The sequence below is a fragment of the Cherax quadricarinatus genome, chromosome 36, assembly GCF_038502225.1.
Source record: "Cherax quadricarinatus isolate ZL_2023a chromosome 36, ASM3850222v1, whole genome shotgun sequence".
In the NCBI taxonomy this organism is placed as follows: Eukaryota; Metazoa; Arthropoda; class Malacostraca; order Decapoda; family Parastacidae; genus Cherax; species Cherax quadricarinatus.
Window position 1 is genome coordinate 7,699,066 of NC_091327.1, and position 16,908 is coordinate 7,715,973.

Below are 16,908 nucleotides of genomic sequence, written 5' to 3' on the forward strand. Positions count from 1 at the left end.
TTGCGCAGTAGGCCTTCATATTATGTTAGAAAATATTTATTCTGGTGTATTTTTTATGTTTCTGTGCTACTGATATTTTGCCTTGTGTCATAACAGATTAATTGTGATAGGTAAATAAGCCTTATTGTTGATATTAGCATAAGAATAGAACATTTTGCCGACTGCTCTCTCTTGCTTGTGTCTGCACTTCTATCCAGTTCTATCACAGTTATTGTAATGATTTTATTTTATTATTTTTGTATTTTATTTTTTACTTTACTTTTTATGCTCTTAGTACTGAATTTTATACTTTAAGATTTAGGAGAAACACTGTGCACAACACAAACAGAACATTTGAATACAAAACATTGTGTTCGAATGAGAAAGAAAGGTTGCAAAAGCTATGGCTTGGGTAGCATAAAAAATAGGTTGGGCAAATGTATATGGATGGATTTGAGAAGGCATGTTTCAGTGTCCCTTCTCTATTATGTAAGAACAAAAGAAGGGAGGAACACTGTAGCAGGTGTGTTGGCCCAAACTAGGCATGTCCTATTTTTTATGCTACCTAAGCCATAGCTTTTGTAACCTTTCAAACCAGTTAAGAACCAGAAATAATGGATTTAAGTTGGATAAATTTAGAAAGGATATAGGTAAATACTGGTTTTCGAACAGAGTTGTGGATGTGTAGAACAATCTTCCCAGTAGGGTAAACGAGGCTAGGAACTTGGGTAGCTTTAAAAAGAGACTGGACATATATACGAGTAGGAAGGGCTGGGTTTGACTGGAGTCATGGGTTTTTTTTTTTTTTTTTTTTTTTCAACAAGTCGGCCGTCTCCCACCGAGGCAGGGTGACCCAAAAAAGAAAGAAAATCCCCAAAAAGAAAATACTTTCATCATCATTCAACACTTTCACCACACTCGCACATTATCACTGTTTTTGCAGAGGTGCTCAGAATACAACAGTCTAGAAGCATAAACATATAAAGATACACAACATATCCCTCCAAACTGCCAATATCCCAAACCCCTCCTTTAAAGTGCAGGCATTGTACTTCCCATTTCCAGGACTCAAGTCCGACTATATGAAAATAACCGGTTTCCCTGAATCCCTTCACTAAATATTACCCTGCTCACACTCCAACAGATCGTCAGGTCCCAAGTACCATTCGTCTCCATTCACTCCTATCTAACACGCTCACGCACGCTTGCTGGAAGTCCAAGCCCCTTACCCACAAAACCTCCTTTACCCCCTCTCTCCAACCCTTTCGAGGACGACCCCTACCCCGCCTTCCTTCCCCTATAGATTTATATGCTTTCCATGTCATTCTACTGTGATCCATTCTCTCTAAATGACCAAACCACCTCAACAACCCCTCTTCTGCCCTCTGACTAATACTTTTATTAACTCCACACCTTCTCCTAATTTCCACACTCCGAATTTTCTGCATAATATTTACACCACACATTGCCCTTAAACAGGACATCTCCGCTGCCTCCAACCGTCTCCTCGCTGCTGCATTTACCACCCAAGCTTCACACCCATATAAGAGTGTTGGTACTACTATACTTTCATACATTCCCTTCTTTGCCTCCATAGATAACGTTTTTTGACTCCACATATACCTCAACGCACCACTCACCTTTTTTCCCTCATCAATTCTATGATTAACCTCATCCTTCATAAATCCATCTGCCGACACATCAACTCCCAAGTATCTGAAAACATTCACTTCTTCCATACTCCTCCTCCCCAATTTGATATCCAATTTTTCTTTATCTAAATCATTTGACACCCTCATCACCTTACTCTTTTCTATGTTCACTTTCAACTTTCTACCTTTACACACATTCCCAAACTCATCCACTAACCTTTGCAATTTTTCTTTAGAATCTCCCATAAGCACAGTATCATCAGCAAAAAGTAACTGTGTCAATTCCCATTTTGAATTTGATTCCCCATAATTTAATCCCACCCCTCTCCCAAACACCCTAGCATTTACTTCCTTTACAACCCCATCTATAAATATATTAAACAACCATGGTGACATTACACATCCCTGTCTAAGACCTACTTTTACCGGGAAGTAGTCTCCCTCTCTTCTACACACCCTAACCTGAGCCTCACTATCCTCATAAAAACTCTTTACAGCATTTAATAACTTACCACCTATTCCATATACTTGCAACATCTGCCACATTGCTCCTCTATCCACTCTATCATATGCCTTTTCTAAATCCATAAATGCAATAAAAACTTCCCTATCTTTATCTAAATACTGTTCACATATATGCTTCAATGTAAACACCTGATCTACACATCCCCTACCCACTCTAAAACCTCCTTGCTCATCCGCAATCCTACATTCTGTCTTACCTCTAATTCTTTCAATTATAACCCTACCGTACACTTTTCCTGGTATACTCAGTAAGCTTATTCCTCTATAATTTTTACAGTCTCTTTTGTCCCCTTTCCCTTTATATAAAGGGACTATACATGCTCTCTGCCAATCCCTAGGTACCTTCCCCTCTTTCATACATTTATTAAACAAAAGTACCAACCACTCCAACACTATATCCCCCCCTGCTTTTAACATTTCTGTCATGATCCCATCAGTTCCAGCTGCTTTACCCCCTTTCATTTTACGTAATGCCTCACGTACCTCCCCCACACTTACATTCTGCTCTTCTTCACTCCTAAAAGATGGTATACCTCCCTGACCAGTGCATGAAATTACTGCCTCTGTTTCTTCCTTAACATTTAAAAGTTCCTCAAAATATTCTCGCCATCTTCCCAATACCTCCATCTCCCCATCTACTAACTCCCCTACTCTGTTTTTAACTGACAAATCCATATTTTCCCTAGGCTTTCTTAACTTGTTTAACTCACTCCAAAATTTTTTCTTATTTTCATTAAAATTTCTTGACAGTGCCTCTCCCACTCTATCATCTGCTCTCCTTTTGCACTCTCTCACCACTCTCTTTACCTTTCTTTTACTCTCCATATACTCTGCTCTTCTTATAACACTTCTGCTTTGTAAAAACCTCTCATAAGCTACCTTTTTCTCTTTTATCACACCCTTTACTTCATCATTCCACCAATCACTCCTCTTTCCTCCTGCCCCCACCCTCCTATAACCACAAACTTCTGCCCCACATTCTAATACTGCATTTTTAAAACTATTCCAACCCTCTTCAACCCCCCCACTACTCATCTTTGCACTAGCCCACCTTTCTGCCAATAGTCGCTTATATCTCACCCGAACTTCCTCCTCCCTTAGTTTATACACTTTCACCTCCCTCTTACTTGTTGTTGCCACCTTCCTCTTTTCCCATCTACCTCTTACTCTAACTGTAGCTACAACTAAATAATGATCCGATATATCAGTTGCCCCTCTATAAACATGTACATCCTGGAGCCTACCCATCAACCTTTTATCCACCAATACATAATCTAATAAACTACTTTCATTACGTGCTACATCATACCTTGTATATTTATTTATCCTCTTTTTCATAAAATATGTATTACTTATTACCAAATTTCTTTCTACACATAGCTCAATTAAAGGCTCCCCATTTACATTTACCCCTGGCACCCCAAATTTACCTACTACTCCCTCCATAACATTTTTACCCACTTTAGCATTAAAATCCCCAACCACCATTACTCTCACACTTGATTCAAAACTCCCCACGCATTCACTCAACATTTCCCAAAATCTCTCTCTCTCCTCTACACTTCTCTCTTCTCCAGGTGCATACACGCTTATTATAACCCACTTTTCACATCCAATCTTTATTTTACTCCACATAATCCTTGAATTAATACATTTATAGTCCCTCTTTTCCTGCCATAGCTTATCCTTCAACATTATTGCTACTCCTTCTTTAGCTCTAACTCTATTTGAAACCCCTGACCTAATCCCATTTATTCCTCTCCACTGAAACTCTCCCACCCCCTTCAGCTTTGTTTCACTTAAAGCCAGGACATCCAGCTTCTTCTCATTCATAACATCCACAATCATCTCTTTCTTATCATCTGCACAACATCCACGCACATTCAGACTTCCCACTTTGACAATTTTCTTCTTCTTATTCTTTTTAGTAATCTTTACAGGAAAAGGGGTTACTAGCCCATTGTTCCCGGCATTTTAGTTGACTTTTACAACACGCATGGCTTACGGAGGAAAGATTCTTATTCCACTTCCCCATGGATATAAAAGGAAAATTAATAAGACCAAGAACTATTAAGATAAAATCAAAGAAAACTCAGATGAGTGTGTATAAATAAATGTGTACATGTATGTGTAGTGTGACCTAAGTGTAAGTAGAAGTAGCAAGACATGCCTGTAATCTTGCATATTTATGAGACAGACAAAAGACATCAGCAATCCTACCATCATGTAAAACAATCACAGGCTTCGTTTTACACTCACATGGGTACAGGAATAAATTCTTGGATAGCTTTGGGTAGGGGTGGTTTTGATAAGGACCTGCCTTCTATGAGCCATTAGGCCTTCTGCAGTGTTCCTCCATTCTTATGTTATGTACCAGCCGACGTTTCCACCATATGTATAACTACTACTACCTCTACCTGTGTGGGTGAAACATTGTCAATAAAGGATCACATTATACTTGTTATGCGTTTGTTTTTCCAAGCCAGCGTGGCACGTTGCCACGAGTACCGGTCAAATTTTGTACAGCGATGTGCATCTGGCAGCCTTGCTGTCAGACACCAGTTTTATGTCGAGTAGTCATATGTCGCACAAGTCGTAAGTAGGATGGATGGTAGGTGTACTTTCATTTTTTTGCAAATTACCACTAAAATGTTAGGGAAGAAACATTGTAAACATGCATGTACAATGTTTATTACTGGTATGTTCTATTAATCTTAGGTAAGGTTTCAGTCAGCCAGAAATGGTGTGCTTAACTAGGGCTTTCAACAAGTACTTTTAAATGCCATCCAGTTTTGTAAAAACCATATATAGCATGGAAATTATTATTAGTAGTAGCAGTAGTGGCACAATATAAAAATCTAAATGATACTAACCACAGGGACGATGAGAATGTCTTTATTCCTTGTTGTCCTGACATTCAGCTGACGCCAAACACCTTCATGTGAAACTGGGCTGTACGGAGCAAGTTCTGAGTCCCTCACAAATTTCTCAAACTCCTGTAGGGTAACAATTGCAAAAATATTTATCAATTATTGTTACAACAAATTTAAGTAATATTGTGGAAACTGTGAATCATAATTTAAGTGATAATTTGACTTGGTTTAATCCTACCCATGTTATCCTACATCAATCATTTTTCATCATGGTAGTGACAAAAAAAGAAGGAAATATTCTCTATCATTCATTAAATATATATTTTTTTTGCCAGAAGTGTGCAGATAACACAGTTCAACTGAAACTATGAACCACAACATCCCCACCACTGCAGAATACAGGAACTGGACCCCCCCCTACCTCCAGGATTGACCAGTTAACCTGAATGCTTTCATAAATGTGCATTTTTTTTTTTCAACAAGTTGGCCATCTCCCACCGAGGCAGGGTGACCCAAAAAAGAAAGAAAATCCCCAAAAAGAAAATACTTTCATAATTCAACAATTTCACCTCACTCACACATAATCACTGTTTTTGCAGAGGTGCTCAGAACACAACATTTAAGAACATAAGAACATAAGAAAGGAAGAACACTACAGGAGGCCTGTTGGCCCATACTTGGCAGGTCCTTTACAATTCATCCCACTAACAAAACATTTGCCAAACCCAGTTTTCAATGCTACCCAAGAAATAAGCTCTGATGTGCAAGTCCCACTCAAATCCAACCCCTACCGCTCATGTACTTATCCAACCTAAATTTGAAACTACCCAAGGTCCTAGCCTCAATAACATAAGAACATAAGAATGGAGGAACACTGCAGAAGGCCTAGTGGCCCAGAAGCATATACGTATAAAGATACACGACATATCCCTCCAAACTGCTAATATCCCGAAACCCCTCCTTTAGAGTGCAGGCATTGTACTTCCCATTTCCAGGACTCAAATCCGGCTATATAAAAATAACCGGTTTCCATGAATCCCTTCACTAAATATTACCCTGCTCACACTCCAACAGATCGTCAGGTCCCAAATACCATTCGTCTCCATTTACTCCTATCAAACATGCTCATGCACACCTGCTGGAAGTCCAAGCCCCTCACAAAACCTCCCTTACCCCTTCCTTCCAACCTTTTCGAGGACGACCCCTACCCCGCCTTCCTTCTCCTACAGATTTAAATGCTCTCCATGTCATTCTACTTTGATCCATTCTCTCTAAATGACCAAACCACCTCAACAACCCCTCTTCTGCCCTCTGACTAATACTTTTATTAACTCCACACCTTCACCTAATTTCCACACTCCGAATTTTCTGCATAATATTTACACCGCACATTGCCCTTAGACAGGACATCTCCACTGCCTCCAACCACCTCCTTGCTGCTGCATTCACAACCCAAGCTTCACACCCATATAAGAGTGTTGGTACTACTATACTTTCATACATTCCCTTCTTTGCCTCCATAGATAACGTTTTTTGACTCCATATATACCTCAACGCACCACTCACCTTTTTTCCCTCATCCTTCATAAATCCATTAGACGATCTGTTGGAGTGTGAGCAGGGTAATATTTAGTGAAGGGATTCAGGGAAACCGGTTATTTTCATATAGTCGGACTTGAGTCCTGGAAATGGGAAATACAATGCCTGCACTTTAAAGGAGGGGTTTGGGATATTGGCAGTTTGGAGGGATATGTTGTGTATCTTTATACGTATATGCTTCTAAACTGTTGTATTCTGAGCACCTCTGCAAAAACAGTGATAATATGTGAGTGTGGTGAAAGTGTTGAATGATGATGAAAGTATTTTCTTCTTGGGGATTTTCTTTCTTTTTTGGGTCACCCTGCCTCGGTGGGAGACGGCCGACTTGTTGAAAAAAAAAAAAATTATCAGATGAATCAGTGACACTGAGGAGTTATAATGGAGGACCTCTATCTGGTTTTGATGGGAACAATAATGGCAGTAAGACCAAGAATAAAATAAGTACCATATAACAGTGCATTCTGACTCGCACCTTACTACACAAGAAAATGAAGAACACACTTTACTCCAGAAATTGATAGTGTGGGACAGTGTTGGCAAAGACATCAGAGATGAGCGTATTTTTATTAAAGGCAGAATGCCAAATTCAGTCATATTAGCACACAATATTCCCTACCAATCAACAACCAGGAGGGTGTCATATGTCCTCTTCAGCTTCATGTGCTCTTACATTGTTTTAGAGTAACAAGTCTAGACAAGATGGCATTGTTGTAGGAAAAAGTAACCGAGATAAGTGAAGCTTAAATTAGCATTTGAAAAAGACACAAGGTACTCCACCAGCCATGATGATACCAAGAACAGTGACACCATCACCAACAGTAATGGTGTTACTGCACCATGTGTGATACCATCGGCAGCCGTGACACCACCGCCAGCCATGATACCACCACCAGCCGTGACACCACCATTACCAATCATGACAACACTACTACCCTCATGAGACCATCACTAGCAGTGAAAACACCACCAGCCGTGACACCACCACTAGCAGTGACACCACCACCACCAGTCATGACATCACTAGCAGTGACACCACCAGCAGCTGTGACACCATCACTAGCAGTGGCTATACCAACAGTTGTGACACCACCAACAGCCATGACACCACCAACAGCCATGGCAGCAACACCTACCATGGCTGCATTGGTTACCTGCCAACACCGGACAGTATCCTACAACCACTGACCAATAAGGTGTGGAAATGGCACGATAATACATTTTGATGATAGTAACTGTGGAATTCAGCCAAATGGTTTAACAACTGATCATTCTACCGACCTTGATACCATAACGTTGAAATCATCATACTTCATCTGTTTATTTAGAAGACTAACAGACACTATTGCAGACAAAATCCAGAATCTAGGGACTTTTTCCATTTTGATTTATTCCAATATCTTTCCATGATTTTGAAAATCCATTAAATGGGGTTTGCTAATTTGAAGTTTTACTGTATATTTCAACAAATCTCTAAGATAAAGTATGTCTAGAGTTTTTAAAAAGTGCCAGGATAACCTAAATCTATAAAGGTAGGGTTGCAACTGATGTTAACAAGACGAGACAATATCAACTCTTACAATACTAGCAAAAATACTTGAAAACATAGTTCACATACAGTTGCATTTGCCCCTAACATTCAATGAAGTAACTCACTAATAATCAACACTTAGAGGAAACTACATTTTGGTCCCTCCTAGGCCAGATAACAAGCGATAGTTATTTGTGAATAGTTCTAGCCATGGTATTGTGACTTTTATGCTTCAATAAAGAAACTCCCTGCCAATTTAGATTCAGACCTAAACCCAGTGCACAAATAATGCAAAATTAAAAATGTTACATGGTTTCTGCAGTAATTGATAGGAATAATTATCATTTCCAACATAATGTTGATCAGCAGAAGGCTTTTGACAGTGTATCACAATATTCTTCTCCTAAAACTAAATGACTATGGAATCAAAGGTGCCAGCCCTACCTCAGTAACAGAAACTAGAATACAACTATAGAAATATTTTTTTCAGCTAAATACCACCAAATATAATCATTTTTTTTTAACACGTCAGCCGTTTCCCACCAAGGCAGGGTGGCCCCCAAAAAAAAGAAAAACTTTCATCATCATTCAACACTTTCACTATCACTCACACATAATCACTGTCTTTGCAGAGGTGCTCACGTACGACAGTTTAGATATCCCTCCAAACTGCCAATATCCCAAACCCATCCTTTAAAGTGCAGGCATTGTACTTCCCATTTCCAGGACACAAGTCCAGCTAACTGGTTTCCCTGAATCCCTTCACAAAATATTACCCTGTTCACACTCCAACAGCTCGTCAGTTCCCAAAAACCATTCGTCTCCATTCACTCCTATCTAACATGCTCACACATGCTTGCTGGAAGTCCAAGCCCCTCGCCCACAAAACCTCCTTTACCCCCTCCCTCCAACCTTTTCAAGGATGACCCCTACCCTGCCTTCCTTCCCCTATAGATTTATGCACTCTCCAAGTTATTCTACTTAGCTCCATTCTCTCTAAATGACCAAACCACCTCAACAAGCCCTCTTCAGCCCTCTGACTAATACTTTTAGCAACTCCACACCTCTTAATTTCCACATTATGAATTCTCTGCATAATATTTACACCACGCATTGCCCTTAGACACGACCTCTCCACTGTCTCCAGCCTCCTTGCTGCAGCATTTACAAACCATGCTTCACATCCATATAAGAGTGTTGGTACCACTATACTCTCATACATTCCCTTCTTTGAGTCCATGGATAACATTTTTTGTCTGCACAAATACCCCAACGCACCATTCCCTTTTTTCCTTCAAAATCCAATGGTTAACCTCATCCTTCATAAACCCATCTGCTGACGTCAACTCCCAAATATATGAAAACATTCACTTCTTCCATACTCCCTCCCTCCAATGTGATATCCAATTTTTATTTATCTAAATCATTTCACCCCCTCATCACCTTACTCTTCTCTATGTTCAATTTCAACTTTCTACCTTTACACACCCTCTCAAACTCATCCACTAACCTTTGCAACTTTTCATTAGAATCTCCCATATGCACAGTATAGTCAGCAAAAAGTAACTGTCAATTCCCATTTTGTATTTGATTCCCCATAATTTAATCCCACCCCTCTCCCCAACACCCTAGCATTTACTTCTTTTACAACCCCATCTATAAATATGTTAAACAACCATGGTGACATTACATATCCCTGTCTAAGACGTACTTTCACACTTACACACCCTAACCTGAGCCTCACTAACCTCATAAAAACTCTTTACAGCATTTAATAATTTACTACCTATTCCATACACTTAAGAATATAAGAAGGAACACTGCAGCAGGCCTATAGCCCCATGCGAAGCAGGTCCAATTCACCCATTGGCTTAAGCCAATGCAGTAAGGTAGTCAGTTCAGGTCCTATTCACTAAGGAAGGAGCACAGCAACTGACCTAGTAGCACAAACTCACGAGGTCCTACTCACATCCACTTATGTATTTATCTAAACTATTTTTAAAGTTACACAACGTCTTAGCTTTTATGACAGTACTCGGGAGTTTGTTCCACTCATCTACAACTCTATTACCAAACCAGTGCTTTCCTATATCCTTCCTGAATCTGAATTTTTCCAACTTAAATCCAATGCTGTGTGTCCTGTCTAGGCTACATATTTTTAGCACGCTATTTACATCCCCTTTATTAATTCCTGTTTTCCATTTACACACCTCAATCATATCCCCCCCTAATTCTACACCTTTCTAGAGAGTGCAGATTCAGGGCCCTCAGTCTATCCCCACAGGGAAGATTTCAGATACATGGGATCAACTTTGTCATCCTTTTTTGTACATCTTCCATTTTGTAATACGGTGACCAGAACTGTGCACCATAATTTAAACGAGGCCTAACCAAAGATATATAGAGTTGAACAACCTGAGGACTCCTATTATTTCTTCTTCTTAATATGAAGCCAAGGATTCTGTTAGCTTTATTGTGAACACTTATGCACTTTTGTCTTGGTTTCAGATTACTGCTAACCAGAACTCCTAAATCCTTTTCGCAATCAGTAATATTAAGATCTACATTATTTAATTTATATTTGGCATGGATATTGTCCTGTCCAATATTTATAACTTAGTATCTGTATATTAAACTGCATCTGCCACTTTTCCAACCACTGCATCAGTCTACTCAAATCATCCTGGAGTGCACTAATGTCCTCATTAGAATGAATTGGATGGCCTATTTTGGTGTCATCAGCAAATTTGTTTATACAGTTATTGGCCGTAATCCGTTCCAGAAGGTTGGCCGATACCCGAAATGGCTGATAACTGAATTAACCTCTTGACTGTCGCAACCCCCAATCCTGAGGTGTCTCTTGGTGTCACAAAATTTAAAAAAAAAAAAAAAAAAAAAAAGACTTATGATAGAGAATCTTTTCCCGATTGTAATGACACCAAAAGAACAAAATTTGATGGAAAACTGGCGGAATTACGCTCTCGTGAAGTTAGCAACCTTGGCGATTTTGCCCACTTTGAGCCCTATTTTCGGCTAATTCCATGGTCCAGTTGACCAAACTCATAGCTATTTCTTTAGAACTCCATTTTTTCTATCGACTGAGTACAAGAAACTGCCCATTTACCGATTTCACCTACCCAATAACGTGGTCAGAAATTTGCAATTTGGCCAATTTCACGAAAATTAAATATGACAATTTCAAAATGAGGACCAGAATCAACAATGCAGACATTCCTGGCTCTAAATTACATTTTCTCTGTTCATCAGTCATGTCTCCAGGCCCCTCCGATATTACTCTTGCTTTCTATTTTGAATTTTTATTCAAACAAAAAGTAGATTTACTTTTATGCAGACTACTGCAATACTGTAATAATTGTACAAATAATGTCAACCCATTCATGACTGCATATTAGAATGGCTAGTTGGACATTTATTGGCTAATGACATCAATTGTTTACTTTTGAACATCGGCAAAAATCAAACATTTCCCCTACTTTGAGCTCCATTTCCAGGTTCTTTTCATAGTAAAAACAATCAAAATCACCTCTATTTCTATAATATGTTTTCCATTCTATCAAATGAGACCAAGAAAATGAGAATACAACCATAAATACTACACGAAAATAGACCACAAAGTCGGTATTTTAATTAAAAAAAAACGGTCAGTTTTTTTTCTCATTATGCACTGCGTGCTCCAGGATTTTTTTTATATGGTGCACATTGACCACACAGACCCATTCTCTTACATGTGGGCCTACCAGTTTTCTCCTGCTTGATCTGAAGCCGCTAGAATTTATGAGTATACATACGTCAAACACGGTGGCTCGTAAGTCATATATATATATGACCGAAACAGTCAAAGGGTTAATATTTCCCATAAGAATTAATGGAAAATACAATTAATCCATTCCAAACAAAGATATTCACAAAAAATAATTTTTCAAACATACATTTATTGAAGGCTAATGCTGGCTTCTGGAAGATAGGGAGGAGGAAAAAGGGAGGAGTTAGTGTTTGGAAGGGGAATTTCCCTTCCATAAAGACTTAAGGTAGCAAAGCCTTCTCTGGGGTTACTTCCCTTCTCAGTCTTTTATTGCCACTAGGACCAGCTTGAGTCACTTGACCCGTCTCGCAAAATAACTGTCCAGAGTGCTCTGTTTCTGGCGTCTACAAGATTTACCTGAAGTGGGACAGGGTTTTGTCAGTAAACATGTTTCAGATATAGCTTGTTTCAGCTTTGTCAAGGTGGTGTTTCTCTACAAAAGCTTGCACCGTAGTCCACATTGCACACACTTCTCTGAAGAAGGTACCTCCTTCACTCCCTCTTCCTCTGAAGCAAGTTCCTCAGTTGTGGTCTGTTGCTGTTTGAGATGAAGCTCTTGCAGCTCTTCAGTGGTTAGCTCTTCCCTGTGGTCCTCCACCAACTCTTCCACATCCTCGCCACTCACTTCCAACCCCAGGGACTTCCCCAGTGCCACAATAGAGTCCACAGGGTGAGAGTGAGCCTCAAACCCTTCAAAAATCCCTCTCTTGGACACAATCTGGCCACAGTTTTCTCCAAGCAGAGTTCAAAGTCCTGGAAGTCTCTCCCTCCCAAGCCTTACCTATAAGGCTTATGCAATGGAGGAGAGTGAAGTGATTCCTCCAGAACTTTCTTAGGGTCAACTGAGTGTCCAAGGTCACTTCAAAACACTTCTGAAACACTGCTTTTGTGTAGTTTTTTGAAGTTAGAAATGACCTGCTGGTCCATGGGCTGGAGGAGAGTAGTAGTGTTAGGAGGCAAGAGCTTCACTGTGATGAAACTGAAGTCCCTAAACACTTGGTCTTGCAAGTCTGGAGGATGTGCAGGAGCAATGTCCAGTACCAGGAGGTACTCGAGTGCCAATTTCTTTTCCAGGAGGTATTTTTTTTCATACTTGGGCCAAACACATCATTAACCCACTCTTTTGAAAATTTGCCTTGTGACGCATGCCTTATGATTAGCCTTCCACATCACACACAATCTATTCTTCATGACATTGTTTTTCTTGAACACTCTGGGATTTTCTGAGTGATACACGAGTAAAAGCTTCATTTTGAAATCCCCACTAGCATTACCACACAATAAAAGAGCAAGCCTGTCTTTCATAGGCTTGTGTCCTGGCAGTGCCTTTTCCTCCTGGGAAATGTAGGTCCTGTTTGGCATTTTCTTCCAAAATAGGCCTGTTTCGTCATAACTAAACACTTGTTGGGGTTCGAATCCTTCAGCCTTTACATAGTCCTGGAATTCATGAACATACTTTTCAGCTGCACATTTGTCAGAACTTGCAGTCTCACCATGCCTTACAACGCTGTGTATGCCACTACGCTTCATAAATCTATCAAACCATCCTTTGTTGGCACTAAATTCACAAACTGCAACACTTGTTCCAGACAATTTCTTTGCAAGATCCTCATGCAACTGCTTTGCCTTCTCACAAATGATCGACTCCACAACACTGTCTCCCACTAATTCTTTTTCCTTAATCCAAAATAATAATAATTTTTCCATCTCTTACATTAGTGGTGGCCTTTGTTTAGTTAGAAAAGTTACTCCTTTTGCAACATTAGCATCTATGATTTGTTCTTTCTTTGCCAGGATGGATGTAATTGATTTATTCTTGCTGTACAGCCTGGCAAGTTCCATCACCTTCATACCACTCTCAAACTTTTCTATCACTTCACACTTAAATTCCATAGTGTTTCCCATTTTCTTTACCAGAGGAACTTTACTAGGAATTTTCTTTGGAGCCACCTTCGCTTATTTCACAGTTGCACTGCAAGAAAAACCTCTAAAAACAATGGTGAACAAGCGAAATGTTTGGATGTATGAGCAGAAGCATCCTCAGCCACCGAGAGAGAAAGCCAAACTGAAGCACAAGCTGCCCTATCTGGCGGATGGACGTGTCCAAAATGGCCAATAACCGAGTGAACGGCCGATAACCGGAGGCCGAAAAACCCACTGATAACCGAGTTGGCCGATAACCAAACCAGCCGATAACCAGGGATCCACGGTATTCCTATTTATTCCCTAATCTATGTCGTTTATGTAAATTGTGAACAAGAAGGGGCCCAACACTGACCTTGTGACATGCCCCCATTCTCATTTCTCCCCATTTTCGCAAACTCTCTGCTGCTTATTTGTCAACCATGCCTCTACCCAGGAAAAAAATTTTCCTCCTATTCCATGTGCTTTAAGTTTCCTCAATAGCCTCTGATGTGGAACTTTATCAAAAGCCTTACTGAAGTCCATATACACTATCATATTCAATACCATGATCAACCTCCTCAAATACCTTTCAGTGAAAAAAGTTAGTAAATTCATAAGACAGGAATGCCAATTTGTAAAACCGTGCTGAGATTCATTAATCAATTCATACCTTTCAAGATGGCTATGAACTGCCTTAGCAATTATTGATTCCCAAAATTTTCTTCACCCACTTTGAGCCCTATTTTCAGTCAATTCCATTGTTCCAGTTGACTAAAATCAAAGCTAGTTCACTAGAACTACATTTGTTCTATCGACTGAATACAAGAAACCGCCTATTTACCGATTTCAACTACCAATAAAGTGGTCAGAAATTGGCAATTTGGCCAATTTCACACAAATTTCAAAAGATGTCAATTTCAAAATAGGGTCCAGAATAAACATGGCAGACATTCCTGGCACTAAAGTAACATTTTTTCTGTTCATTAGTCATGTCTCCAGGCCACTCTGAAGATTTACTGTTATGCAGATTACTGCACTATTGTAAAAATGGTATAAATAATATCAGTGCACCAGTGAAAGAATATCAGACTCACCAGCTGACATGTATGTACTGGACATGTGGCGTGATTTGTTTACTCTTGAACAATGGCAAAAATCGAACATTTCTGCTACTTTGAGCTCAATTACAAGGTACTTTTTGTTGTTAAACTAATCAAAATCATCTCTATTTCTGTAATATATCTTCCATTCTATTAAATAAGACCAAGAAAACAAGAATACATGTACAACCATAATTGCTATACGGAAATACACAGCAAATCGCTGTTTTAAACCAAAAACAAGGTCTGACTTCTATCTCATTATGCACTACGTGCTGCAGGATTTTTTTATACTGCGCACACTGACCATGCAGACCCATTCTTTCATATGCAGGCCTACCAGCTTTCTTCCACTCAATTAGGAGCTAGAACTTTGATGTACAATTATGGCAACAATCCTGGCTCTCAAGCTGTACTAGTAAGGCACCAACCCTGAAAGGGGTTATGGGATTAATTTGAGGGTTGCAACAGTGAGAGAATTCAATACAGGGAAGCATGCAGTCTTTTATTTGGGCATGGAAAGCATTGGGGCAGGGAAGAAAAATGGTTTAAAAAAGAATGCCAATGGAAAACGGGGAAAGGTAAGAGATGCTGAAGGAATTAGGAGGAAGATAAAAGGGATGGTGAAGAGAAAAGGGGGGAAGCAAAAGGGATGGTGAAAGGAAATGTAGGAAGATAAGAGGGATGGTGAAAGGAAAAAGAGGTAAAGGGGATGCTCAAGTAGAAAACAGGAAGCAGAAAGAAAAAATAAATGCAGATAGAATGGAGAATGGAGAGGAGGGGGGGGGCAGGGGATGCAGAAGGAAAAAAGGAATGCAGAAAGGGCACAGAGAAAGAGGGGGGAAAGGGGAAAAGGGTTGTTAGGAAAAGGTACAGAAAAAATGTGAATAAAATGCAAAGGAGAACAAGCAACAACACAATGAGAAAAAGGAATGATGCAATGATATAACATACCAAGACAATTTTCTTCATTTGGTAAGGAAGATGGCAGAGATGATCAACTGGACCAACATGAATGGAGCCTTCCTTGTAGCTGGCAACACGAAAACCAACAGTTGGCAGATTATTTTCTGGGTTGATACCTGCAAAAGAAAAAACAATTACAAATAAATAACTGCTGTACTTTAATATCATGAATTATTATTATTATAATCAAAAAAGAAGCGCTAAGCCACAAGGACTATACAGCGCTGCATTTAATATCATGAAAAAAAATGTGAAAGTGAACATCGGTAAGAGTAAGGTGATGAGGGTATCAAATGACTTAGATAAAAAAAAAAATACTGGATAACACATTGAACGATTTAAGAAGGACGAGGTTAACCATAGAACTGATAAAGGAAAAAAAAAGGCGAGTGGTGCTTTGAGGTATCTGTGGAGACAAAAAACGTTATCCATGGAGGTAAACAAGGGAATGTATGAGTTGAGGTGGTTTGGTCATTTAGAGAGAATGGAACAAAGTAGAAAAACTTGGAGAGCATATAAATCTGTATTGGAAGGAAGGTGAGGTAAGGGTCATCCTAGGTAAGGCTTGGACTTCCAACATGTTAGACAGGAGTGAATGAGCCGAATGGTTTTTGGGACCTGACGAGCTGTTGGAGTGTGAGAAGGGTAATGTTTTGTGAAGGGATTCAGGGAAACCAGCTAGCTGGACCTGAGTCCTGGAGGTGGGAAGTATAATGCCTGCACTTTAAAGGAGGGGTTCGGGATACTGACTGTTTTGAATGACATCTAAACTGTCGTATCTGAGCGACTCTGCCAAGACAGTGATTATGTAGGGTTATTAAACAGATAGACAAACTGAAGCAAAATAAGACCCCAGGACCCGATGAGCTGTTTTCCAGGGTACCTAAGGAATGCAAGATGGAGCTTAGTCAGCCATTATTGAGTGTGTTTAATGTGTCCATCCTTACCGGTATTGTGC

General features: G+C 39.7%; 1 protein-coding gene across 3 annotated transcripts in view; it reads right to left on the reverse strand.

The window, feature by feature from the left end:
* The window catches only part of LOC128691316 (tRNA (uracil-5-)-methyltransferase homolog A), a gene marked incomplete at its 5' end in the record, with an annotated part of 224,772 nt that overhangs the window by 183,625 nt on the left and 24,239 nt on the right, over nucleotides 1-16,908 (reverse strand). For all 3 annotated transcript variants that reach the window (XM_070091679.1, XM_070091680.1, XM_070091681.1), the window contains 2 exon segments: nucleotides 5,030-5,152; nucleotides 15,939-16,066. In XM_070091679.1, the coding sequence (XP_069947780.1) occupies nucleotides 5,030-5,152; nucleotides 15,939-16,066 (251 nt within the window).